This window comes from Branchiostoma floridae, chromosome 6, assembly GCF_000003815.2.
Source record: "Branchiostoma floridae strain S238N-H82 chromosome 6, Bfl_VNyyK, whole genome shotgun sequence".
NCBI lineage: Eukaryota > Metazoa > Chordata > Leptocardii > Amphioxiformes > Branchiostomatidae > Branchiostoma > Branchiostoma floridae.
Genome location: NC_049984.1, coordinates 24,404,489 through 24,431,106, shown reverse-complemented (window position 1 = coordinate 24,431,106; position 26,618 = coordinate 24,404,489). Strand labels below are relative to the sequence as shown.

Below are 26,618 nucleotides of genomic sequence, written 5' to 3'. Positions count from 1 at the left end.
CAAAAGAAACAAATAAACAAGTAGCCTGATTAAATCTCGCTTACAGCAGCCCGCCCAACGTCTGCCGGCCCACTATCATAAAAGCTTGATTTTGTCTAAAGATTATTCTCCAATTGCAATAGCTTGCGCTTCAGTGCATTCCTTCTTATTGCTATTTAGGTTATGTGTTGACTTGACTGTATTCAATTTGATGAAATCCATCCGTGCATCAATATTTTTCGACCATGCTGTAAGTTGTACAAAGCAGCTGTGAAGAGAGCACATATATGCCATTATTTGGGGAAAAAATGGAAAAACGTTAATTTTAACTAATGTGGTAGAAAAATAAAGTCTCAAAGTAGAATGCCACAGTCAAAGAAGAAAATGTGAAAGAACAAAATGACACATCTACTGTTCAGCATACCAATGCATTGTTTTGAAATTTGTTCAACCTTCCCGAACATTTTTCATAATCAAGGCCACTTTTCTTTAAAAATGCTCAATACTAACTTTAATATTTCCGCACGCTCGCATCAGTTTTGCAGCTCCCATTAATGACATCCATAGTTCACATACACGAGCGGCCTCTAGCGATTAGAAAGTAAAAGACAGGCAAAAACATGGCGCGCGATTATCACGTGACGTCTATCCAATCACACGACAGAAGCCTGGCCCGTTCTGTTCTCTGATTGGTCACATGGTTTAAACGAGCCAGGTTTGAAATCGCTAGTACAAGACGTCTGACACGTCTGTGCCTTTTTCTTAGACAATACGCAAGATAGCGAAATCTGGTGATAAAGACAAGTATTGTCAATGATTGCTGAGAAACTCTGAAATCGTGTACCGAGAGAAGGGAGCTTGAAGTTGACGCTACATTAGGTAAGTGCTACCTAAAAATTAGCAAATTATGTGAACTCAGCTGGCAGTTCACCACCCAGAAAAAAAATGATGGCAGCCTTTTCTACTCCGCTAGATTTAGTAGAAACTCAAAGTCTTGACAAAAGTATACCATGGGTTATTTGAAACATTATTATACCAGACTAGAAATCATGACCAGAAACTGTGTTTGCCGGTATTAACTTCCTTATTCTTCATAATTCTTGTCGCAAATTTGTTTTGGCCCCCCTCCCACCCAAATTTTTTCTGTGTCCGAACTCAAACGTCAAAGAGGGTACCGGTCTCGTTACTAGCTATTTATGCTGGATTTGCACTGTACAGAAATGCCCATTACTTGAGATGACTAGCCTGGATGTCAGACTGTTTGAAATTTCCAGAGTCAGCTCCTCGACTCGAGGACCAACATTACGTGCCCAGGCAACTTTTATACATTTTTTTTTTACCATCTTTCCCACCAAATAAATTTTGCCCCCGGCATAATAGAGTAGAGTAGACTTCTTTCGGTTTAGTAGGAGTTCACACCCCATGGTACTGCTCCTCATCAACTGCTTCTTCCACTCAGGCTATATGCAAGTCAAATTTTCATTTAGTTATGGAATAGTTGTTAGAATATCTGTCAATCAGTAACTTATCAGTGGACCGACCTCTGATATGAGTTTTATGACACAACAGTGTGACAGATTCATCGGCTCGTTGATGTTGGTGGCCTACCCCCAAAGAAGAAATAACTAACTCACGATCAATTTTCGTAGTAGGGTCAATTACAGTCGGCTACTTCACAATCTAATGTACCCATTTTCTTTCTGACATGTTATCAGTTGATAGCAAAAGATACACAGCCTATAGCTGTTTTATAAATTCATTTCCCAAAACCTGGTACAACAAGGAACATGTCACAAAAAGAATTTTGTAAATCGGTCAATATTTGGCGAAAATATTGACCAAAATATAACCTTAAAATGCCCAATTTTAAGCGTTATCGGGGACCATTCAGTTTTTACTAATTCTTAAACCTCAGATCTAACAAAAAAATTGTAGTTGGTAGTTAGAAACCACTTGCTTTTGATATGCGGTCATGTGACTACTAGTGATTTTATGCTTTTTTTGAAGGACATGACCATTTTTTGGTTCCATTAGGGACTATTTTTCCATTTTACCCACATGTTGACAGATTCCAATGTTATTTTAACTGGATATATCTGTAGTCTGTAGCAGCTAATTGTTTGGTAATATTGGTGTTGTCTTTGTATGTAAAAGTAAGGTATTGTGTGTGTATAAGGTCAGAAGTAGAATAAGATCAGTAGCACACTCTTATGACATATTATTTACAAGCAAAGTCCAGGATGTCATTTTCCGAAAAAAATCTGTAGCGTCCGTACCCCCTTCAATTTCTGTACTAAGTAAATCCCACAAGCTTGTGATTATGACAGTTTAGAGGTCTCTATTACCACATACTAGAACACCCTTTAAACCATTGCTGTCCTGAAAACTCTGTCTAGTATAGCACCGTAAACATCAAAATGTAGCGTCCGTACCCCCTGTAGCGTCCGTACCCCCACCTGTAGCGTCCGTACCCCCATTTGAAGCTTTTTAGCAAAATGCTGTTAAAATTGTTGTCCAACTGCTACAATTCTGATTCAATACATTAATTACAGTTCTTACAGATATGATTGGTTAACTTTTTTCTCTAAAAATGTGACTTTTCAATGAATTTGAGCTGCATTTTTCTGAGATTTCCTCCACAAATCCACATTTGCTACACCCCCTCAGACTTCATAAATGGTTCATTCCAAAGCAGCCAAAGATGGATGTGAGATGATATTTGATATTCCCCCATGAGTTAAGCTGATATAAGAACACCAGTTTGGTAGATCTACATTATACAAGGCATAAATTTAACATAGTATTACATAGTATGTAATGTGTAGCGTCCGTACCCCCTGCACTATTGTTTCTCTTGTCCAAACCAATATATACATAGCATGTATTCAAGAAAGATGCAAGTATACACTGTACATTGCTGGTTTGATGGCATGGGAAGCACTGTGTTATATTCTTTTATGTAAACCATCACTTCTTTATCACAGATTCTGTAAAATCTTCTATCAGTAGGCCTGTTATCAAAAAGTAGAGTACAGATCCAACTGGGTGGAATCTCAACTGGCATATTTATATTCTCATTTTCTTTGTTAAACTGCTGCAGTAGCATTAATGGATGCTTCAATTAACAAATAGTTAATGATTATTAGAAAATAGACATGTTTAGTGGGCTGGCTGTTTGTAAACAGCTGACAAATAAATAAATAAATAAAAAAATAAATAGTTAATGATTATTAGAAAATGGACATGTTTAGTGGGCTAATTCCATTGTTCACTACCAGTCTTTACTATCATTGTGTAGCGTCCGTACCCCCCTTGAAATGTTCATTAATGGTCATATGAAAGATTCTATGTTATGTTATACACTATATCTGTTGTAATTTTATGTAGAAGCCCAATTAGGATAGATAACCACCAAAATTTAGCTACTATGGTGCCTGGATTAAGAATTATAGTATTTGATCTTTGCTTCAAGCCAAAATACCCGCATATCATTATAGCTGCTTTAGTAACAGATGACCAGAAAATGACCTAACATAGTCATACTGCAACTGAGTTTGATTTTCTAGCATAGCAAATGCTAATTATACAAGAAGATAAGGATAAAACACCCATTTTCTGTTCTAATGTTGAGTATACAGTATGCTGCAGTTCCAGTAATTCTACAGTTGTAGCGTCCGTACCCCCTTAGTGATCCATTTATAAAAGCACATGTACCGAAGTTATAAAAGCTCGTTGTGCGGAGATCCTTCAGGATAGTAAGCGCAAGGTGTGTACCTTTGAACTGCTAACAACAAAAAAAGAATAAAATGGAGTTGAATTTTCACCCCTAGTGACCCCCTTTTGGTACATTAGATTGTGAAGTAGCCGAGTAGAAGCCAGTTAATTTCAAATCGAATAAGCGCACACTTCGGTCAAATTTGTCAAACATCGTCTACAAATTGAGTGAAAATGCGTGCTAAAAATCAACAATGAATGAATGATGCAGGCAACTTTTGTTTTGCTCTCATCAGTTGGGGTTCCCATATAAGTATACCATATAAGATTTGTTAATCTGACTGTATTATTGTTTAGAAGTTGTTGAGATCTACTCTAGAGTGTGTGGTTGTGAATCTGAAGACATGCCTGAAGACAAGGCTATCCCCGTCCGCGTGGCGCTACGATGTCGGCCCCTGCTGCCCTGACTGTATTACTATTAGTATTATTGTTACTGCAGGTTGAGATCTAGTGTGTGGTTCTGAATCTGTCCGTCCCGCCATGCCTGAAGACAAGGCTATCCCCGTCCGTGTGGCACTACGTTGTCGGCCCCTGCTGCCCAAAGAGACCATGGAGGGGTGTCAGACATGTCTGGAGTTCGTACCAGGAGAGCCACAGGTTTGTATATATGGAATACCACAAGGGTCTATTCAAGTAACTTGTACAGTACTCAGGTACTAGTACATCGGTGTTCTTGAATTTAAATTGTAGTTAAAGTTATGTTGTATAACCTATTATTTACTATTAAATGCACTGTAAGTGTAAGTACTGTATTGGTACTGTGTACGTTTGCCATATGTATATATGACAATGAGTTATAGAATCGTGTTTTTCCTCCACCAGGTCCTAGTGCTGGGTACAGACAAGGCCTTCACCTATGACCACTGCTACAGTATGGACACCATGCAGGAACAAGTCTTCCAGGAGGCAGTCTTACCGCTTCTAGATGGCTTCTTCAAAGGTGATTTTCTTCTATTACAGTCAATACTAGGGGTGGGTACCAGTACAGAAAATTCAGGTCCAGGTATATATGGTTCAGGTCCAGAGGATTAGGTCCAGGTCAGGACCTGAACTTGGACCTAAATTGTTTATGAATGGGCAATACTCAAAACAATACAATGAATAGTCCATATTGTGTTACAAAGGAATCTTTGGTGGAATATCCTATATCTTCATGTAAACAATGCTAACTGACTCTGTTGACCAAGTTTGACTGTACAAACTTGATAAAAACGACTATCAACTCTCCTCTACTTTGCTCTTGCTATATTCTTGGACCAATTAGCCTCAAAACAAGTGATCGCCTGTCGCTGTAGTGCCAGTACAATATGTTCATTTTCTAATTGGTTCAACATCCGGTCCACGGAATTTTTCAGGTCCGTTTTTCCAGACCTGTCCAAGAAAAAAACGGTTTTGTACCGTTGCCTTAACAAAACTTCCAAACCAGACAGATTTAGAAAGTCATTTGAATGAAAATTTGTGATACATGAGTCATGACAAAAATTCATCATCTTTCCTCCCCCTAACTCTTCCACACAGGTTACAATGCCACAGTTTTAGCCTATGGTCAGACTGGTTCAGGAAAGACCCACACCATGGGTGGAGCCTACAGTTCCAGCATAGAAGACGAGTCCGTAGTTGGTATCATCCCCAGGGTCATTCATCACATCTTCAAGGGCATCGAGGAAAGAGACAAGTCAGACTTCACCATCAAGGTCTCGTACCTGGAGGTTTGTGTTCCTTGAAGGTCATACGTTATGATTTGAAGTGTGCAGGGATCGAAATACTTTTTTTTTTGCTACATGCAAAATTGCAAGTTGGCAAAAATTTACGTGCAATTTGAAAAATTTACATGCAAAATACAACTAGGCGGCGATGGCGACGTGTATCACTAGCTTGAATCGGTGAATTTTGATTACATCTAGTAAAGCTACCGGAGAAAGTTACTGGCAAAAACAAGAAAGGATACAGACACATGTCCATTTGTCTTTTTGTCAAAGAGTAGGGGGTCTAATTCCTCAGTATTTTTACAATAGGCCCGGTATTATCAACATGCAAAATTGCAAGTTCAGAATAATTATACATGCAAATCTCAAAAATGATGTGCAAATTGCAAGTTAAATATGTGTATTTCGAACCCTGAGTGTGTTTTGCTTACATACGGATGTCCCTGTAGCTCAACTGGTACTGTGAGTGGTAGCAGCCTCACAGTTGAGCTCCTGACTCCAATTATTTAGGAACTAGGAAACCCTGGTTCAATCCTACGTAGGACTTCTTGGTTGAGGTTGTAGCCTTCTTTGAGACGGAACGTAAAATGAGGAGATGCCTCATCCATGTTAAAGGGGAAGGGCTAGCAACCTCTCCCTGTAAAACTATATCCCTGTAACCTTGTACTGAAACTGAAACAGCAAAGGAGCTGGCTATTTTATTATGATGCAATTTATGTTATCTATACCAATATTGGTCAACCAAAATGCAATACGACTTCTCTTTGGTTAGAAGACTCAATTTTTTTTCTGGTCTCTGAATCTTAGTCAGGGTTTCGAAGTTATATTGTATGTGGTTTACATGAGTTTCCTTTTGATGTGTGTTCACCTGTGTGGTTGCGTCTCTCCCTTTCCACAGCTCTACAATGAGGAGATAATAGACCTACTGAGTAAAGAGAAGGAGAACATTGTCATCAGAGACACCACGTCCGGAGGCATCTCTGTGAGTAACCCATTCCTTAATTAAGTTCTGGTAATGTAAAACTTCCATGACTTTGCCCTTGCTAGCGCAATCTACTTTTAAATACTAGTAAGCAACCTTAACAACTAACTCTCAACTGCATATGAGATTGCTCATTTCATTTTAATTTAATTTTTTATAACTCTCAACCATGGTCTGGAGAAAGTTGGTGGCTGTGGTCAGCTGTGTGATAAGTTTGATTCTTTCATTTGAAAAACTAAATGCCAAAAGAATCTTCGTTGTCCTAGTTTAATATTTCTGAAGGTAGTGAAATATCAAAAAAAATCACCAAGTGACAAGTTATATTTTGGGGCATGTTTCTACAATGTTTCAATTCAAAAGAATGCATACAACCTCATTGTGTAGCTTAAACAGACTGTACTGTTACGCCCCCTATTGACAGATAACAGGACTGCAGGAGATCACAGCCCCTACAGGCGAGGACTTGGTTGGCTGTCTGGAGCAGGGGAATGTCCATCGTACCACGGCCGCCACTGCCATGAACGCCACGTCCAGCCGTTCCCACGCCATCTTCACCATCAGCATGGAGCAACGGAAAAAGGACGACAAGTAGGACCAAATTACCAAATGCAATTAAGTTTGTGGGGATTTAATTTTGCGGTAGAGGGAAAAAGAACTTTTCGCGGTGGTTTTAAGTTCGCGGTAGCACCATGCACTGTAGTCCCTTACTGCCATGGAAAAATGTTTGCGGTGGTGTTAAGTTCGCGGTGAAGCGGCCACCGCGAAAACCGCGATCTTTAAACCACCGCATAATTTTTTTCATTTACACAGTAGTTGATTTCATTGCATTGGCTCGGCGAGAGATGCAAAGATGCAAACACTTGAAACAGTAATAAAAAGCAAAAATTATATCAACCACTCAAATTTTATGACTAAGCATGTGCAGAACACAAGACATTAAAACTGAAAGTTCCACTGTAAGACCGTAGAAAGCAGCCAGGAGGCTCATAATATTGAGGTTTGACCCTTGTTGTCCCAACCCCTATACTCACCTACTTATAATTAGTATCAGAATGCTCCACCCAAAACTTCTTAGGTTATACTTATAGTCTAGTGTCCGAAAACACAAATATACAAATCGCAAGTGAATGTCTGAAGACATAACAGATTAAAAATCATTTCTAAGACTTATTGATTCTCTTGTGTCTTATCTTTCCACAGTGCTGACTACTGTCTGTCGAAGTTCCATCTTGTGGACTTGGCCGGATCGGAGCGGGCCAAGAAAACAAAGGCAGAGGGAGACAGGTTTAAGGAAGGTACGTGGAACTGAAATATATTCTGTCCTCCTTGGAATTGTACCAATTGGGACATTGTTTATAATTACCAATCCATAATTACCTGTAATATAGGGAAACATTGCTATTTAAATTTGAGTATTTATCGGAAAATAATGAGGAAAAGTAGTTTTTCTATTCATAGATGAATGTTGTTGTTAGTCTATAAACAAGAAAAAAAATGAATAAACAACAAAGCTTTGCCTGGTAACTTTTTTAAAAAGTACATTAAAAATCTGCTTGCCCGAACCAACTTGCAGCAAGGAAATCCTTTTGATATTTTGTCAGTAAAAAATCACTTTAAAGCATATAACTGGACCAATATATATCCACATCTAACCTATGTAGAAATTTCACCCTTCAAAGAGTCACGTTGGCCCAATCAGTCTAGTATGGTAAGAACTGCACTTGCTTAGTTGTCACTTTTATTTGCCCTGGGCCAATGGACTGATATAACCCTGCCTTTCTCCAGGAGTGAGCATCAACAAAGGCCTGCTGTCCCTGGGGAATGTGATCAGTGCGCTTGGAGACGACAGTCGGGGACAGAAACATGTTCCCTACAGGGACTCCAAACTCACCAGACTACTGCAAGGTAGGGACAGAACTCTCTTATTATTACCTAAAATAAGGCCTAGGGAAAAAGTTGTGTTTCCTCTTTCAGTCCTAAAAAATTAGGGTCGGTAGGTAGGGATTATCTATTTTTTATTGTAATTTTATTAGGCTGGCCAAAACTCAGTGATACCTATGGACTCCAGGAAGAATAGATTTTGCCATGGTAATGTCTAATGGAGATCAAAATAAACAAAGATATTACAATTATACAGTTAAACAAAGTAGATTGAAATACATGAGGACACATGTCTTTCAATGTCAAACTTAATTTTGTGCATAATAGATACATTTATCTTTCATTAGATAGGACAAGCAGTGTTTTACTTCAATAGGAAGCAGGCTGGATAAAAATTCTAACTGGAAGCTACATGTGTTTGTGACTGCACTGCCCACCCAAAAAAGTCTAGGGTCGGCAGGTTTTTCATAGGGTAGGTAGGGAAACAGGAAACACAGCTTCTTTCTAGGCCTTACCTCTTTTTTTCTTACCATACAGATTCCCTGGGAGGAAATAGCCACACAGTGATGATAGCCTGCGTGAGTCCTGCAGACTCCAACCTGGAAGAGACGATTAACACCCTGCGTTACGCCGACCGCGCCAGAAAGATCAAGAACAAGCCTGTCGTCAACAGGGACCCACAGACTGCCGAGCTGCTCAGACTGAAACAAATGGTAAAGGATCATGTTTTGTATTGATAATATTTTGAAGATGATGTTCTATGCTTGATGATTTACGTGTTGAAAGCTCTAATGGAAGATCCAGCCAAACATATGGTGTATTGAAGTGGTGTTTATATTTTACCCAATGTATATGTATGGGAAAGCTTCATTTTGGACTGTGATGACTTTGCAATAGATCTCTTGTGGGCAGATTTTTCGTTTTGAAATATTTCAATTTTGAGCAGGTGTGACTTTGAAACAGTCCATTTTTGTATGGGGAGGTTGATGAAATGTGGTGTATTTACTCGCAAATGTTGCCTTTCTAGTTTACAATGATTCCTTCCTTCTGCAGGTACAACAACTCCAGATCCAACTAATGCAGGCACAGGGAGGGTCCATTTCAACGGGGTAAGTAGGGGTGGTTGTTCTGTCATGATTTTTTCTTCTCTTTTACAAAACTGTATTATTTGCAAGCAAAATGATGAATGATCTTTACACAATTTAGTACTTTACATGACAGGGCTCGAAATTCATTTTTGGGATTAGGTGCACTGGTGCACTCAGCTTAAAAAATTGGGTGCACCAAAAAAAAATTTGGGTGCACCACTTAAATTTAAGCAATAACCTGATGATAAAACTTAGTTACAAGCTATCAAATTCTTAAACAAGTACCATAACAAATATTTTTATTATCTTTCTAACACTTAGATGCCAAGAATATGATGTATACTACTTTACTAGTATACTTTGATATCTTAACATACATAAACATAAGAAAATATTTGGGTGCACCCTGTGCACCCACAGAAAATAATTGGGTGCACAGCTCCAATTTTGGGTGCACCTGGATGCACATGCACCCAGTATTTCGAGCCCTGCATGGTCTAGCCTGGGAGTACTGCTATGTTTATTCTTACCCAAACACATTCAAACACGGTGACCAGCCTCTTCAGTTCTGTCCTGCCGCTTGCTACATGATGTAATCAAAGACCATATAGGGTGTATACTACATTTTTACTTTACAAGTAACCATTGTGAGTTGTGACAGCCTTCTGATCCAGGTCATTGGCCTTATTTGTTTGGAACATAAGAAGAAAAGAGCAAAAACTATATGTTTCCCTTCTCTGGAGGTAAACATAAAAAATCATCCAAACAGATGGTAGCTTCATCCATAATTCTACCAAATAAAGTACTTTGTTTGTCTCATTTCAACATACATTAAATGTTTTCAACTGTTTTTCCCATAGGACTGCTGGTGTCAGTACAGGAGATGTGCAGAAATATGTTGCAAAAGCAAAAACATTAGAGGTACGGTCACTGCAGACAGTCAATCACTTTTTTTCATGATTTCAGAAAAGATAAACTGCCTTATATTATATTACTGTAAATGCATTTGAGTTTGCGGGGATTTCAATTTTGTGTTAGCAGGAATATGGAGTGTTCGCAGTGGTTTTAAGTTCACGGTAGTGCCACACTCTGTAGTCACATATTGTAATGGGAAAAGGTTTGTGGTGGTTTTAAATTTGTGGTAAGACTGCCGCGTGAAAACCGCAATAATAAAACCACCACAAACATTTCTGCACTTACACATTCTGTGCTTAGAAATACTCCCAAACAGAATGCACTCAAATGAGAATGTCTTGTGTTTGTCATCATGTTGTTTTTAGGAAGAGAACAAGAAGTTGACCAGTGAACTCCACTCAGCTGTGGAACAGTCCACCCAGATGTGTGAGAAAGCTATCATGGTGAGTCCATACTAAGGCAGGGTTAGACAAGTCCACTGGCCCAATTACCCGGGGCAAGTAAACTGCCGCTTTGGCAAGTGTATGCATGTTTTCCTGTACTGGCCCGATCAGGCCAGTGTGACTTTTCCACGGTTGCGATTTTTCTGTGGGTAGATATTGGTCCACTGGAATATGCCTAGTAAATAGTGCACTGACAGTGGCTAACCCAACTGACCAGCCATAGATATGATAGAAGCTTATCAGACATTCGTACAGGAAGATCTATAGTAAGATCAAGCTTCTTGGCATTTTCTATATGCATATGACATCTACAAAATGTATAAATTTAGCATTTTTTATGGACTTTAATGCCCTGTATAGAGCAAGTAAATTTTTAGTTTCTAAACCTGTGCTTTCTTTCTTTTCTTTTCACTCCTTGCAGGCTGAGATGGTTTGTGACAAACTGAAAACGAAGGTTCTAGAACTCAAGGAGCATGATGGGTAAGTACATTTGTTGTACATCTGTCTATGTTCTAAATGCTGACCTGTCAGGTGATCCAAAGGTCTAATAAAAAATACTTTTGGAAAACTTTTTAATACTCACTGGTCATGCGTAGCAAAGCATAGATAGAACTAAAACTATTACCAGCATTATTCTATAACATAAGTACTTGGTGTGTGTGTTTAACCCAAACACCAACAGTGCAGAAAAAGCTGTATGAACTATTTTTAAAGTCTTTAAGTTTAATCCAGCCAAACTAAAGACCTACCAAATACATGGGGAACAGCGTTCATTTAAAAGCTTTGTTACAAACATGTTGAATCGGTTTTGTCCAGGTGCACAGCAGACCTGGGACAGCTGATGTCAGATGTAGACAGAGAGGAGGTGAAGACTACTATAGACTGTGTGACAGAACTGCAGCTTAGGATCAAGGATCTGGAGGTTAGTGGAGATGTATCATTCTACACCAGCTTCTATGTATGTTATACTTTGTCTTTATTGTTCTTAATGTTTGGTAAGGGTTTTCTTTTCACAGTTTTTGCGGTGACCTAGGTGTCACAGGGTACAGTGTGCCGGTACAAAACCTCTTTTTTGAACCAGTCCGAAAAGCAATGCCCTGATGAACATATAGAAAAAGTAGAAAATGACCAGATTATATATCGGCAGTGGTTTACACGTTTTGGTGCTTACCGGTTCACCAATTAATACATACATGTACACATCTGCATGTTGATGAGTCTAAGTAAACCATGTTGTTGTTGATTTCCAGACGGAGCTTGCCTCTCCTGGGTTCCTGTACACTGATGGGGAAGGTGACAGTGGGGAGGTGAGTACTGGTAACAGTCACCTCTGTAGAGCTTGATACTTGTAACCAAATTTTAGGTACTAGGCACACAGGTCTAGATATAGTTTGGAATCTGTACCAGTACCTAAACCAGCTTTTAGCCAGGCATGCGTCATGGCATCATTTGGACGCGCTTTTCTTAAAATAACAAGAAATTGGACGCACTTGACGCCTTTACACTGGGGGGCAGATTCTCTGAGAAGCATGAAATTCTGATTGACCAGGGATGCCACTTTAAAATGTCATTGGATTTTTAGGAAATTTATGAATCATTTATCTTGCCATGCTAGGAAGAAAAAGATCTGATTGATTTATTGATTGATTTATTGACCATGGCCAATGATGTGTGATTTCTCCAGAATGGTGAAACATCATCCATGGACGGTGACGAGTTCTCGACAGAGCACGCCCTGCGACAGGCCCAGATGAACAAGCAGCTGGCAGAGCTGAACAAGGCCCTGCAGATGAAACAGGAGCTGGCCAACAAGATGAGCCAGAACGACAACTGTATGGAGTCAGTCAGGTCAGAGTACGAGGTACGTAATGTCCACTGAGATTTCTTCCAATAACAGTCTACATATGAAACATGTACATATAAGTGAAATGGATATAAGGCCTTGCAGGGCTCGTGACTGCGACTAGATTTGGTCGCATTATATAAGCGACTGAATTTTGAATTTTGCGACTATAATTTATCATCATGGTCGCACGGTGCGCCTAAGAAAAACGAGCAAAAATTTATGGCTGCGCCTATGTAATGGTTGCAGAAAGAAGCCGTCACTGAAGAAAACAAAGCTTTACGCCCACTTGTTGACTGAAGCACGCCCCCTCTGGCTGACTGCTGTCGGAAAACCAAGGCCCCGCCCCATCCCCACGATCAAATCAACCCCCAGCTGGCTAGCACTGCTACTTGCTATTTTGTAGCAGGAACTGTAGCCACTCCCCCTGTTTCTGGTCGCTGACCCTTTGTTGTGAAACCTGAGATACACTTGCAACAATCAAAATCTTTCAGTTTTAAGCCTTCACAAGCATGGCTTTGTTGAAAAGAAAATAGAATTGTCCTTTATCCACAATTTACGTGCTCTACTTCAATTCAACTCTGTAAAAAAACTGTAATTTATTGAGGGACCTATCAGGGATATATTGTCCACACCTTCTGATATACATGGGTAAAGATGCTAAATGTAACAGCCAGGCCACTGTCTTTGAAGGTTCACAAGCATCTCAGATTTCAGAGGCAGACAGGCGGGCACCAAGAAAGGAGGGGGCGTGGCTATGTTTCTAGCCACTACTAGATCAGCTCACTAGATGCATTAATTTAGGGGAGACTTTTTTTTATGTTGTCACAATTTGGCAACAGTTTTGATAATTTACACGGCTAGTTTACAACTTTACGTATCTAAATAATATATTTCAGTGTTTCAAATGCAAATCAAGTCGTTTGTGTTCTGGAGAAACGTGTTTTTCTAAGATGAAAAGCTGTTTTCCCTACTTTATCAAAGTGAACTATTCTGAACACAACCCCGGTCTGGGCTGCCCATCCCATCTTTCCCGCCAAAAAATTTGCATACTACTGTGCGAGGTGAATGACCCGCCGTGCGTCACTGGAGCAGCCAAACATGGGGCTATTTTCTGTTGACTTTAACGCCGTATTGCACATGAAAATGCCGGGACTCAAACTTATGTAATTTTGTTAGATCTTACATGATAACTATATGAAAGTAGCCTTTGCAAAATCGTATTCTAGAAGGTGACCATCGCTTGCATTCCGCTTGTTTTGTTGATCGCCGTGAAAACTCTAACGTTATCTACAAATGTTCGTTGCGTTCTCGGACTCGGATTTTTTCCATTAACATTTATTCAATATAAAAAATTGACAAGGTCAAATTATTTTTTTAACAGGATTATTCCTTGTATTTTGCATTGTACACGAATACTTTATTCCAGGTTAATAAGAACATTGGTCAATAGGAGTACTGAGTAATACTTGGTAACGTTATGGCAAAGACTTTTGCTTGTGCTTCCAATCTTTTATAGTGGTGCGCCTAGATTTTTGCTGATGCGACCAAGTTTTAGGAGTTAGGAGCACAGTGCTCCTAGGTCAAAAAGTTAGTCTGGAGCCCTGCCTTGAATATAAGATTGCATTAGTTCTCGGATTTCTAAAAATGAAAATGTAGCAAGCAGACATCATAAAATCATAGGGCAGGTAGGAAAATTTGAATGTGACTGTATTCACTCCATAAAACTGAGTACACCAAGGTATAAACCTGGTTCTCTGGCTTTGTTTTATCATGTTTTTGTATTGAAATCCAACAACCAAGAAATTAAATTGGTATGGCCTAAGTGACAAATTCCTTAGAGATCCAGTACATGTAAGAGTACACAACATTGGTTGCCCTCTCTAGGTTCTTGGCCATGCCCCCTAACTGTTATGCCAACAAGACTTTAAGTGCAAAATTGATGCAAAAATATATTGTTAATATCATTAACTTCTTAGGCCAAAATTCTATGGTCCATCACCAGATTGTAAAAGAATCCATGGATTCCTGTTAAGGATATTCCGTAAAGATTAAGACATCATTTTGCAGCTTTAACAAGGGACTGTTTTGTAAACCTCCAGGCCAGTGTAAAGAAACTTGAGGATGAAGTCAGCATTCTACTGAAGGAGAAGGAAGAACTCTGCTCCATGCTGCAGGCTGCCAAGAGCAACAACTCTCTCAAGTAAGAAAAAACATTTTGTGTCTCCCTCTGTGACAGACTTTAAAACTGCCTGGCTGCATTGATAGCGATTCAGTGTTGCACATAATTTCAAATGTGATTTCTGTACTATGGTGTAGGCTTGCCTTAGGTGCTATACTGTAGTTACCTTCATAAAAAAATGGAGGTATTGTTTTTGGCACGCCTGTGCATGTGTGTGTGTGTGACTGTTTGTTTGTCTGCACGTCAGTATGTGTTTCCATATATTTACCTTGGATAATAATTTAAATAAAGGTATTTTTGTGTGTATGTGTCTGTTTTGTTTTCCGGGCATTTGTGGTCAGCATAACTTTTGAACCTCTGGATGGACTGTATATATGATATTTTGGATAGGGGTTGGGAAGACGAAGGTAAAGCTCAGTTTTTGGTCCCTTGGTGTGTGACCTTAGAACTGCAGCAAAACTTCCATTTTTTGTATCTTTTGTCCTAGAAATGCTACATGGTTGACTTGATTTTCTGGTGTTTTGCTTCTCTAGAGTTTCTGAACAGCGAAGGAAACGTGTGAAGGAGCTTGAGACCCAGATCGGACTGTTGAAACGGAAAATCACCGACCATAACAAGATGGTCAAACTCAAGGAGCAGAGTGACAAGACATGTACCAAACTCAACAAGGAAATACAGGTATGACATTTCTTTATTTATTTATTGGTAAATTGGTATGACATTATACAAATGCATTTAGGTTATACTGTTAATATAATAGTAAACAGCAAACAGGGCTCTACCAAAAATATTACTGGAAAACAGTTTTAAAAATGTCTTTTGAAAATTGTATCTTATTGGCTCCTAAAGAACTTCTCCTTTCTGTCATTTCTGTACAGAAAAATAATAGTTTCTGTCATTGGGTCATTTGGAAACAGTGCTATCTCTAATTGGTTAACTCAAATGTACCATAGATTGTCTCCTATTGGTTATCAGAAATGTCTTTCAAGCAAATAGTTACATGTCGTTTCTGTCATTGGTTCATCTGTAAAAGGCGCTATCTCTGATTGGTTATTCAGAACATACAGCTGCCTCTCATTGGTTATTTTAAAAATCATGCTGTCTCTGATTGGTTAATTTGAAATAGCACCATCTCTCATTGGCTGATTCCTGGTTTCTCTACTTCAGTCCATCAAGCAGCAGCGGGTGAAGCTGATGAAACAGCTGAAGGAGGAGGCAGAGAAGTTCAGGCGATGGAGACAGGAGAAAGAGAAGGAAGTCATACAGCTCAAACAAAAGGTGACAGGTTTTTCGAATCAGAATATTCTTTTTGCCTCAGTATATAGAAGTTTCAATCTTCGTCTTAATGTTTGTCTTCTTGTGTCTGTAGTTATTTGAATACTATATCATCAGTAGAGTGGCAGGAAGTGAGTAGATGGTGTCACTGCAAAGGTTAGACTTGCAAAAGTGACAGAAAGTAGGGTTTACAGGTTGTAGGCATGGCAGACATTCCAGGTCACTAGGTCAAAGGAAGAGCCTACTAATTCAGGGGGATGTATTTTGTTTGTTTTTGCCGTTATTTTCTTGTCACTTTCACTGTAGAGTGCCAGGAAGCGATTGAAAGACACTTGTAATACAATTAACAGTACATAGCAGAAATATTTCATGTAGGTGTGAGATCTTTGAACTCTTGTTATATGGCAAGAGATGCTTTCAATTCTTATATTAAGCTTTACTGTAGTGCTATAAAGAAAGTTGCCAGTAGACTAGACCGTAGACGTCATTTGCTAATGCTAGCGTTGTTTACTGTAGGACCGTAAGAGGCAGTTCAAGTTGGTGAAGCTGGAGAGAGACTACGAGAAGTCACAAGCTGTGCTCAGGAGGAAAACTGAGGAGGTAAGTGGAAACAGTTTTCAGACTTTCCATTTCAGGTACTTGTTTTGCATTGTTTAGCTGACCCCATGATACCAGATGTTTCTTACATCATGCCTTCTCATTTTTTTTTTGGCTGTATATATATGTAGACAGGTTACATTTGAATTACATTGTGTGGTTTGTCCAGACATAAACTTACTAATACTCATTGTACTATTGTACTAGTACTAGTACTAGTACAAGTATACTTGATTACCTTGTGGTACCAAGAGGACACCTAGCACTTTTTGTCCAAACTACAGGAGGAGTGGTAATTTGCTAAATCTTTGTCTTACAGGCAGCAGCTGCTCAGCGAAGACTCAAAGATGCACTCTCCAAGCAGAAGGAAGCAGCCCAGAAGAGGAAAATGACCAACGAGAAGACAGACTATAAAGGCTTGGGCACGAGAGTCAGGGTAAGTTCACTTTCCAAAAGTCACATTTGGTTCCCTTCTAATAATTGCACTGTGAGGAAAGAGGGCGCATGCACAAAAAGAAGTAGACAATATGCTTTACCATACTCTAAGTATGATGATAAGAAGCAAACATCGAACTTGCATGAAATGTTGCAGAAAAAAGCAAGGTATAGGTTTTTGTAAGTTGACTAGTTTTGGTTTGATAAGCTCTAATGATGATTCATGTACATTGTCAGCTATGAAGTCAGAGCTGTAACTTATAATTCGTGTGTACTAAGTTTTCCACTATCTTGTATTGCTGTAGACATGGCTTGGTGAGGAGCTGGAGTTCTTAGTGAGTGTGGGAGAAGCCAGGAGACACTTGGACAGTTTGCTGATGGACCGTAGGGCATACTCCCTGCAGGTACTGTATGTTCATTTACATTTTGTGTATGTCATACATGATAATGTTTGAAACCGGTGTTCCAGACCAGGTGATAACATATATATAGAATACAACACGGTGTATTCCGTATCACCCAAGGTATCAGCCCGACCGCGGGTCGGATCGCCCGAAGGCTGGAGGGTGATCCGACCCGCGGGAGGGCTGGGACCGAGGGTGATGCGGAATACACCATGTTGTATTTTATTTATGTCATACCCACCTGAGAAAACACATGTTTTGATGCAAAATGCGCCAGAAGTTGACAAATTTGGTGCCCTCGAACAATAAGTGATGCAACAGCAATGTTCCAATGTCCGAATCAGGTATTCAAATTGCCAATTCAGCCCGCTCGAAACAGTTCGATTTATTCGAATGGAGCCTGTGTGATACGTCTATCGAACCTGTGCGATACGGAAACGTACGGCCCGGTCCGGAACACCCGTATCGAACGTTTTTGCGTCACAGGTATGACATAATGTACAGTATTACATGGGCTTCTACTTGAATCACATGGGCTTCCATCAAATAAATCAAAAGTACATGTACTCAGCCATAGGACGATCCTACCTGGGTTCTAGCTGGTACCTCAGGTGATACAAAATACATCTCATTCTATTTTATATTTATTTTCCTAGGGACTTGGTTTTGCTGTGGAATGAGAGAAAAGGTTTTTCATGTTGTTTTAAGTTAAAAACAATTCTGTTATGTGGTGGGAATGCATTTAAAAAATGCATGGTAGAAACACCACGAATATTTCAGACGCAGTTTTACAGAAGAATATATCACCAATTTGAATATGAATTATGTAATACTATATTATATATATATGGAAAATTATTAGAAAATTAGCACAATCTGCCGGTCCTCTAAATTCTTGCTGCATCTATGATCTATGCTGGAGATATACATTAAATGTTGTAGCTACTTGTTTTTATGTTGCAATATGATTATGTGTATATATGGCTATGGGTTTAGTCTTTTCTTGCATCTGAAAAATGTTGTTACCCCTGACCATTAGTTGGTGAGTTTTGGTTGGAAAGAAGCCTTACTGTAGTCTGTGTAATGCGAACTCCGCTATCGGCGCGGCAATGTATGACGGGCCTGAGAAGCGTGATTAAATCAGGCTAGCCTTACTGATGATTCCTGTACATTGTCAGCTATGAAATCAGAGCTTGGCTTAAGTTAGTGTGTAAGTTTCCCACTGTCCTGTATTGCTGTAGACTTGGTGAGGACCTGGAGTTCTCTTTTATGCACGGTCGTAAAGTTTAAAATTGTATCATAATGATTGATTACCATCACAGATGAACTTACATTCAAGTTACAGTAATGTGTTTATGATGCAATTTGATGTCAAGTGCATGGCTGTGGGTTTAGTCTTTAGTGCATCTGAAAAAAATGTGCCACCTGTTCTTCCCGCAGCTGCAGCAGCTGCGTCAGAAGCTGGAGGAGAGCCAGCCGCCCAGGAAGAGGTCCCGCTCGGGGTCGGAGAGCGAGGGGGAGGGGGGCACCGCATGGAGGGAACAGGTGCACCAGCAGGTGGAGCAGCTGGAGCAGGACATACAGTGCAGGTGGGACAGCTGTTGCATCTTACAGCTGCAATTGAAGCCGCTATAACTTAAAAGAGGTCACAAAATACCACAAACAACATTTTTCAGGTTACTGCAGCTCTAGATTCCAGTGATAGAGATGAATGTATTGAGACCAGACTTGTCTGCAGGACCATCTCTCCATACTTTGACAGAAATTAAAACAAATATCGACAATATGGACTCCCCAAACAATAACTTAGATTTAGTATCAGCCTTGTTAGTTTTTATCGGGGCTCCCATACCTGATACACACCCCACACCACCACCACCACCATAGCTAGGCTACCCTAACAATGATTGGACAGAATGAGTTGGACAGAAAATATGTAAAACTGGAGACAACCCTGATGTAGATGCCTACGTGTGCATGCAATTCATGATTAACAGTTTTTACAGCCTGAACATTTTTTAATCATTTTATTTTTAACTGCATTCATGCTTCATGAATTTCCATCTAGCATTGTGTCCTGTGAGAGCTTTAATTTACAGTTTTACATGACAGTTGATAATTATAATTAAATTCTATAATTAAAAACGGTCTATATTTTTGTAACAATATCTTGTATTTTGTACAATTGCAATAGCTACCTGTAATTTCTACATTCCCCTTCCCCACAGAAATGCCCAGATCGCAGACCTCCAGCAGAAGCTGGTGGATGCAGATGTAGAAGAGAAGGCCAAGTCTCGCTGGGAGAACATGCGCTCCCTAGTGGAGGCCAAGTGTGGGCTCAAGTGGCTCTTAGACAAGGTACACTATCACTGTTGCTACCCATCTACTACATGTGTATTTACATGTAGCAGCTTTCTTGGCTGCAATAGCATGTACATTGTATTATTATATATAATAATAGAGTTTGTGGCAATCCTTTGGACCAGAAGACTTGACTGTTCAAATCGAAGCTGTTTTGAGTTGCAAGCTGAACTGAAAGCAGTCACTGTGATGACTTCAGTGGCATTGAATGTCCAAGTGGCTAGCTAGTTGATCTGGCTAAACGATGTGTTTATGGGAATCGCCTTTTCCTCAATCACTCTACCAGTAGTACCAAGGTGTAAAAAGGTGTGGCTGACTTTGGTCATGGAGGTAAAAGGCAGTGCACTGGGGAGAGGGATGGACTCTGCCTTCGAAATCCAATACAAAATTCCTACAACCTCAAAAAGGCAATGTACCACCTTTACATGTACATAACTTCTTTTTATCAATAATCTTTTATTGTTCTGCTATGGGGAGCTGCCTTTCAGTAATACTAATAGTACAATAAAAATAAACTGTTTGTTTCACCCCCAGTTGGTGGAGTCCCAGATAAACGCGAGCACGGCAGACGGGAAGGTACAGGAACTGCACACCAACCTGAACGAGACCGTGATGGAGATGCGCCGCTACCAGTCCGAGGTCAACGACCTCAAGTACCATCACGAGGAGGAGAAGACCACCCTGCAGAGGCAGCATGAAGACAAGGTGGAATGTCTTCACTTTTCTTTAACTTTTTGAAAACCAGGAATCAATTTTACAAGCGGATCATCGCTGTAACATTTGGTCTAGCCTTAAGGTTTCTTCAATGTATGCAGTCTTCTTCCTATATACATGTGTTATTAATGGTAAAAAACAATATGATTCCTCTTCTTAAAATTGATCAATGATTCTGGAAGTTGACCCCATCCTTGATATGACTTTTCATTATTTATAAGTTGTTAGAGAACATGCAATACATGTACAGACTACAGAATCTACAAAACACACGCTTGTTGCCTAAGAATTCAAGTGAATTTTGTACATTTTTTATTTCTATTCTCTGACCTTCCAGCCTTTCACATTGGTCAAAGATTTAACTTGCAGCAACCAGCTATAACTATAAATACCTTAAGTTTTAAATTTTTTTAATTAAGATTTAATTTTGCAATTCTGAAAAAAAAAAATGCAGTGTTCATCTCAACATTTACACTTTGTACCTACATGATCCACAATACTCTGATTTGACTTGCATCCCACTAACCCTGCATTTCTACCTGCCCAGATCCTGTACCTGCTGCGTCAGATGCCAAGTTCCCGCGGCGGGAGCACCGCGGGAACAGCGGAGGCCAACACCAGCCAACGGGAGACTGAGCTGCTCGACAAGCTGGAGTTCCAGGTGGGTGTGGCAATCATACGTCACCATGGTTATTTAATGATTGCTCAGCCACTTTTTTCCTTTTGAAAGCTTGTTTGGCTGACTTCCACCTAAAGCAGAGAGCTGCTTTATGGGTCTGAATCTGAGCCTGGGAGTTACTGATAGGTTTTGTTCATCGCAGGTGTGTATGTTATTATGTGTGAAAAGTTTTCTTCCTTGCTTCTGAAAATGTTGGAAAATTGTTTCCCTTTTTTCCTAAGACCATTGGATAATTTTAGCATACCTTCCAGGCCCTACATGGTGCAATGTAAGTAAAGTGGACACTATGGTATTTAGCAACAGGTCTGCAGAGAAATCTATAAGGCCTATATAGAGAGAGAAAATGTTGTTTCCTGTTCCAATCTGAAAAAAAAATTAGGGTCGGTACTCAGGAGGTAGGGGTAATCCTTTTTAAATCTTTTTTTTTTTAGTCAAAATTCTATAAAGTTCTGAAAAAAGTCTAGGGTCAGCAGATTTTTGTAGGGTAGGTAGGTAGGGAAACAGAAAACACAATTTTTTTTCCTAGGCCTAAACATGTCAAGAGTGAATGACATAGAATTCCTACAGAAATGCCAACTAAGATGTCTACAAATTATCATAAAGAAAATCCTTGAAGTCTTTTTGAATGGCAGTCTCAAGAGAAGTGTTTTTTCTTAATTTTCAGGAGAAACAGATAGCCGACCTGAGCCACATGCATGAACAACTAGAGGAGATGCGCAAAGAGAATGAGAGTCTCAAGAAGGTAAGTCTACAAGTACATTTGTATTTGGAAGATAAGCAAGCATTGTTAGGGGTCGTTTAATTTTGAAAGATGGTAGAGGAAAATAACACAAGGGAAGCAGGGCAGAAGTTTGAAAAAAGTTAGGTATAATTGTGTAAAACAGAATATCAACAAGGTATGATGGTTGTACAGTAAAAGCCGTTTAATTGCACAGTCCGTTTGCCAGCATATTTCGTGCATTTATCCGGATGGTGTAATAATGCAAAGTTATCCAGCTGGACTGCACCGGTTTGGGATATTGGGATCCCGTGCAAGTAATAGAAGTGTGCAGTTATCTGTTGTACAAAAATTACATGTAGCTGGCTTCTACTGTACGAGAGTGCTTCAAAAAGTAATGTCACTAGTTTTATAACAGGTTCATTTTTTCATCGAATGAGTTCAAATTTGGCACAAAGGTGAAGCCATATCTCCTTTTGAGATTGAGATATCTCACTTTTTTGTTCAAGTTTCTATGAGTGACCGAGTTGAGGTCAAGATGACCACACCCTTGTTATCCCGTCGAAAGATATTAGAGGTTCAATTAATATGCAATTGATAATATCCCTGACTTACTTGTAGCTATTGTATGAAGCTGAAATTGCACGTGTATCAAGTTCCATTTCTTAGTAAGGCACATATCAATTTTCACCTTTGAAATCCAATCATGTTTCCTTTTTTCGTTCCTTGGGTGAAGTGAGGTATGACCCCGGTCATCAGTGTCGTTGATCAGGGGTAGGCTGATTAAAGTTTATGTAGTGGACTTTTTCATACACTAAAAGAAACCAAACTTTGCACACCTATTGGTCTTGGAACAGCCAATAACTGTGCCAAGTTTCGAATCTTTTGGTTAATGGAAAATTAGTCTACCATACCTTTAATAAATAAATCACTTATTTGGCTATTAATCAAACTGTGTGTAATGTAGTGACTCGCTCCTTTCTGCAGCTGTAAAAGATGAACCATTGGGATTTCAGAAATGAAAATTAGCATGTGACCTATAGAGACATTTGTTATTATATAGGTGAAATGTCGGCTTCCTACAGTAGTTACAAAAGGGTCAGATCTAGAAGAACTGATCTTCTGACAAGCTTCCAGGGGTGTGGTTATCTTGAAATCAACTCAGTTGCTTATAAAGATCTGAACAACAAATTGAGATATCCTAATCTACATGTAAAAAGGATATATACATTTACCTCTGTACCAAATTTCAACTCATTCGATGAAAAAATGAGCCTGTTATCAAACTAGTGACATTACTTTTTGAAGCACCCTCGTACAATGTTTATTTGAAATTAAGAAAAGGGGTCTTTTTACCCTGACATGAAACTATCTTTCAACGGAAAAGCCTAGAGTCAATCTTTGACGTAAAGATGCACTTTACATTGTAACTTTGCTGCTCATTGTAACTTTAAACACACAGAGCAGGCTTAGATTCACTCACTCACTGTCCAATTGTTTGATGATACTGCTGAGATCCCTGACGCAGAGGTAGGCAAAAGTCGGCCAGTCTTTAAAAAAAATGTTTAAAAAAAATGTAGTTTTGTTTTCTCGTTGGTAGGAGACTCTCACTTTGTACTTTTTACTTATCCTTGCAGCAAGTGACCCTGGCCAGCTACAAGGGGAAGAAACTTTCCCTGATGCCTGAGATCAACATGTCAGCTGTCCCTGCAGTACAGGGTCCCGCCAAAAATAAAGCAAAGGTGAGACTCTCTATCCCTTCTGTTGTTGCAGTGGATGAGGAACAAAAACCTTTGTCTTTGCATTGATCGAAAGAAGAAGTGCTGTTTTGTTTGAGTGGAGGAAAGAAGGGTATACATGTAACTTACTTTTCTTCAGCCAGATTGCCAAGGCCGTTACCTCAGTATTATGTTTTCTTCCAGTTGCACGTAATGTTTTATCTTATCAAGAAATAGATACAAATTGACCAGGTTAACGTCTGGAATCGTTCCAATTTGGATGAGGGCGCTGATTGGTCCCTACACATGAGCGAATTAAGGAATGGGTTCAAGAGCTTGTTCGAACAGGCGTTCCAACACCCAAAACGCCTTCCCTCGGCTTGCGTGAGGGCCTGTAACGTCATCGAATAAGCGCTCTAGAACCCATTTCTTAATTTCCTCATGAAATGACGTTACCACCAAACGGTTTGAATGTGCAGTTCTCCAGACGGGTAGCAGATTGAAGAATTGATCAAACTACTACCTGGATGGTACCCAGGCTATAGCTAAAGTGGATCAAGACCAAACTTCTAATTCCTTTTCTCTCCTCTCTCAGCCTAAAGGAAAGAACAGCAAGCGCAGGACCATGACCATTGAGGCGGCGCCAGTTGAGCACTACTCGCTGGATGAGATCCTGAGCAGTGACGAAAGCGACGTCGATTTTACTGATGACGTAGAGGCCGACCCTGACTGGAGGGCCACCCCGCTCGCCAAACAGCTGGCCAAGAGACGCAGACGGGTCAGGGACGGTGCTGCAGCCATACCTAAGGTTTCTGACCATTTGTTTCTCTGTTCTTGAAAGTAGAAAAGGTTTCCAAAAAAATTTAGTCTAACCATTTGTTAGAGAAGGCCAGATAGCACATATTAATGTTTAGAAAATACCTTTTCTTCTGCCTTTTTTACATTAGGAAGAAGATTTTAATGCAAAAATCTGCAGTTTAAAAAAATTTCAGTAATGGTTCATTGAATTTTGTGTTCAAAAGTGGTGGAAACTTTTTGGGGGGCACTACTAGTAGGAGGGTAGTTTTTTTTTTGTCAGTCAGTTTGATACTTTTAAAGAAAATGTGTTAGTCGTAAAAGTTACCATAAGTTGTGAAAGGTATGAAATTGCAGAACTCTTGTTTCTCGTTAACAGAAAATCGCTCACCACACATAACAAAACCAGAAAGGTGACCTAATTGTTATGGGTTGCATTGATATCACTGAAACAGCATCTTTTCTCCCAATTAGTCAGAAACATCACACTCAATACAATTTAAAATCATGAAAAAAAAGGACATTTGCAAGCAAATATTGTATACTTCACTCTGTCTCCCTTCTTGTATTTGACGCTTTTTTTTTACTCGTTTATCCAGCCACGACTCCAGACGTTCTCGATAGGAACCAGCGACAGCGACTCTCACCCTCCCTCTGACAAGCGCGAAAGTTCCGAGTACGAAGACTGCTTCGCCGAAGGCATCAAGAACTTCCAGAAAAAACAGGCTACAAAAGTACAGGACGAAAACAAGGAAGTCAAACCGCCAAGGAAGCCAAGGGGGAAGAAAAGTTCCACCTCAAACGCAAAGAAGCGGAGCAGCGAAAGCCTTGTCGCTGACGACAGTACCGAAAATCCCTTGTTTGCGAAGAAAGACACTGTACCAGAGTTAGGTAAAGGTGGGGAGAAGAAGAAAAGGAAGTTGTTGAGAACCACTTCGGATAATGGGTTCTTTGGTCCGCTTTCCTGAACAGTGTAATTTTCTTAATGCTGCTACCTAATAACCTCCATCTGTGCATACTGCCAAATGTTTTTGCAAATAAGCATGGGACACAATGGTAACTGTTTCTCTTGAAGATAAAAGAAAAGGAGGAGGATATAAATGTTGACAACACAAACAAGGTCTGAGTGCAAGGGAAGGCCTGTAGTGAACTAAAATTGGATCAGTGCTCTTATTTTTGGTGACATTATTTCTACTGGTCAAAGGTGCCGTAGTTTGATCCAGTCTTGCATCAAACTTGCAATGGTGATTCACCACTCAGCCTTCACTGTTTTCTTATTTTGCTGCACTTAGTTTATGAATATCTTTCATGTATGCACAACTTTTTCATATTTTTGGGATACATAATTGTGTTTTTTGTACATATTTCTATGCAATCACTGACCTCTATAAGTTTAATATGAATTCTGAATCTTTGTCCATACTTTACCCTTACTGTACAATTTCATCGCAAATTTCTTTTGCGAACCAACTAAAATCTACAAGAAACACAGATTATAATATGTTAGAATAACTGATTTTCATGCTATCTTTATCTTCTTTTATACAAAAATAAAAGCTGTTATTGATCAAGGAGATAACATGTTAGCTTGAAGATGCTCTAACATTTTTAATTATTCAAATTATCAGAATTATGACTCCCAATATTACAAGGAAATGGGCCATACTCATGGTAGTTTGAAGATGTTTTCAAATTATCGGAATTGTGATTCTCTTTTATTTGAGAGTAATACTGTGACCTCATCGAGTCTTTCCTTAAAAAGACCTACCTATGTCCAGTAAGATAATCCTTTAGATGAAAGTCGGATACTACAAACTTTTAATTAGGTTGTGTGTTTTATGAAATAAAGACTACTGTAGATTTACCTTTTCTGAAGTGTTTTCTTTCTTGGTAGTTGTTTTGTTTTTGCTCCTCAGACACACTGAGGTGTACGAGGGGCGTGCAATAAGTAATGGTCCTGACCCATTTCCCATAGTAGGAGATTCATTAAACTTAGCACAGTTGTTAGTCCTTTTCTACATAGGAACCACCCAGAGTTATGCATTTCTCCCATCGTTTGATGCAGCTCTGGACACCGTTTTTGTAGAACACCCTAGGTTGGTCCTCCAACCACGTCGTAACTTCAGAAA

General features: G+C 39.5%; 1 protein-coding gene across 1 annotated transcript; it reads left to right on the top strand.

Annotated features, from left to right (window-relative positions):
- The first annotated feature begins 656 nt into the window (after positions 1-656).
- On the top strand, positions 657-26,353 carry LOC118418230 (chromosome-associated kinesin KIF4A-like). Its single transcript, XM_035824073.1, has 30 exons — positions 657-858; positions 4,193-4,350; positions 4,576-4,693; positions 5,272-5,462; positions 6,358-6,441; positions 6,863-7,029; positions 7,642-7,736; positions 8,227-8,346; positions 8,860-9,035; positions 9,376-9,431; positions 10,271-10,331; positions 10,691-10,768; positions 11,190-11,248; positions 11,585-11,690; positions 12,019-12,075; positions 12,453-12,629; positions 14,714-14,814; positions 15,327-15,471; positions 15,961-16,071; positions 16,585-16,668; positions 16,985-17,101; positions 17,406-17,504; positions 18,945-19,093; positions 19,733-19,862; positions 20,400-20,570; positions 21,127-21,240; positions 21,923-22,000; positions 23,614-23,718; positions 24,290-24,502; positions 25,089-26,353. Exons 2-30 carry the CDS (start codon positions 4,234-4,236, stop codon positions 25,455-25,457), a joined length of 3,648 nt encoding a protein of 1,215 aa, XP_035679966.1. The 5' UTR covers positions 657-858; positions 4,193-4,233; the 3' UTR covers positions 25,458-26,353.
- The last annotated feature ends 265 nt before the right edge of the window (positions 26,354-26,618 follow it).

Coding starts and splice junctions, on each gene's coding strand:
- LOC118418230 (XM_035824073.1), top strand. CDS start 4,234: ATGCCTGAAGACAAGGCTATCCCCGTCCGTGTGGCACTACGTTGTCGG. Junction 7,737..8,226: donor GGGAGACAGGTTTAAGGAAG/GTACGTGGAACT, acceptor GCCTTTCTCCAG/GAGTGAGCATCAACAAAGGC. Junction 17,505..18,944: donor GTAGGGCATACTCCCTGCAG/GTACTGTATGTT, acceptor TTCTTCCCGCAG/CTGCAGCAGCTGCGTCAGAA.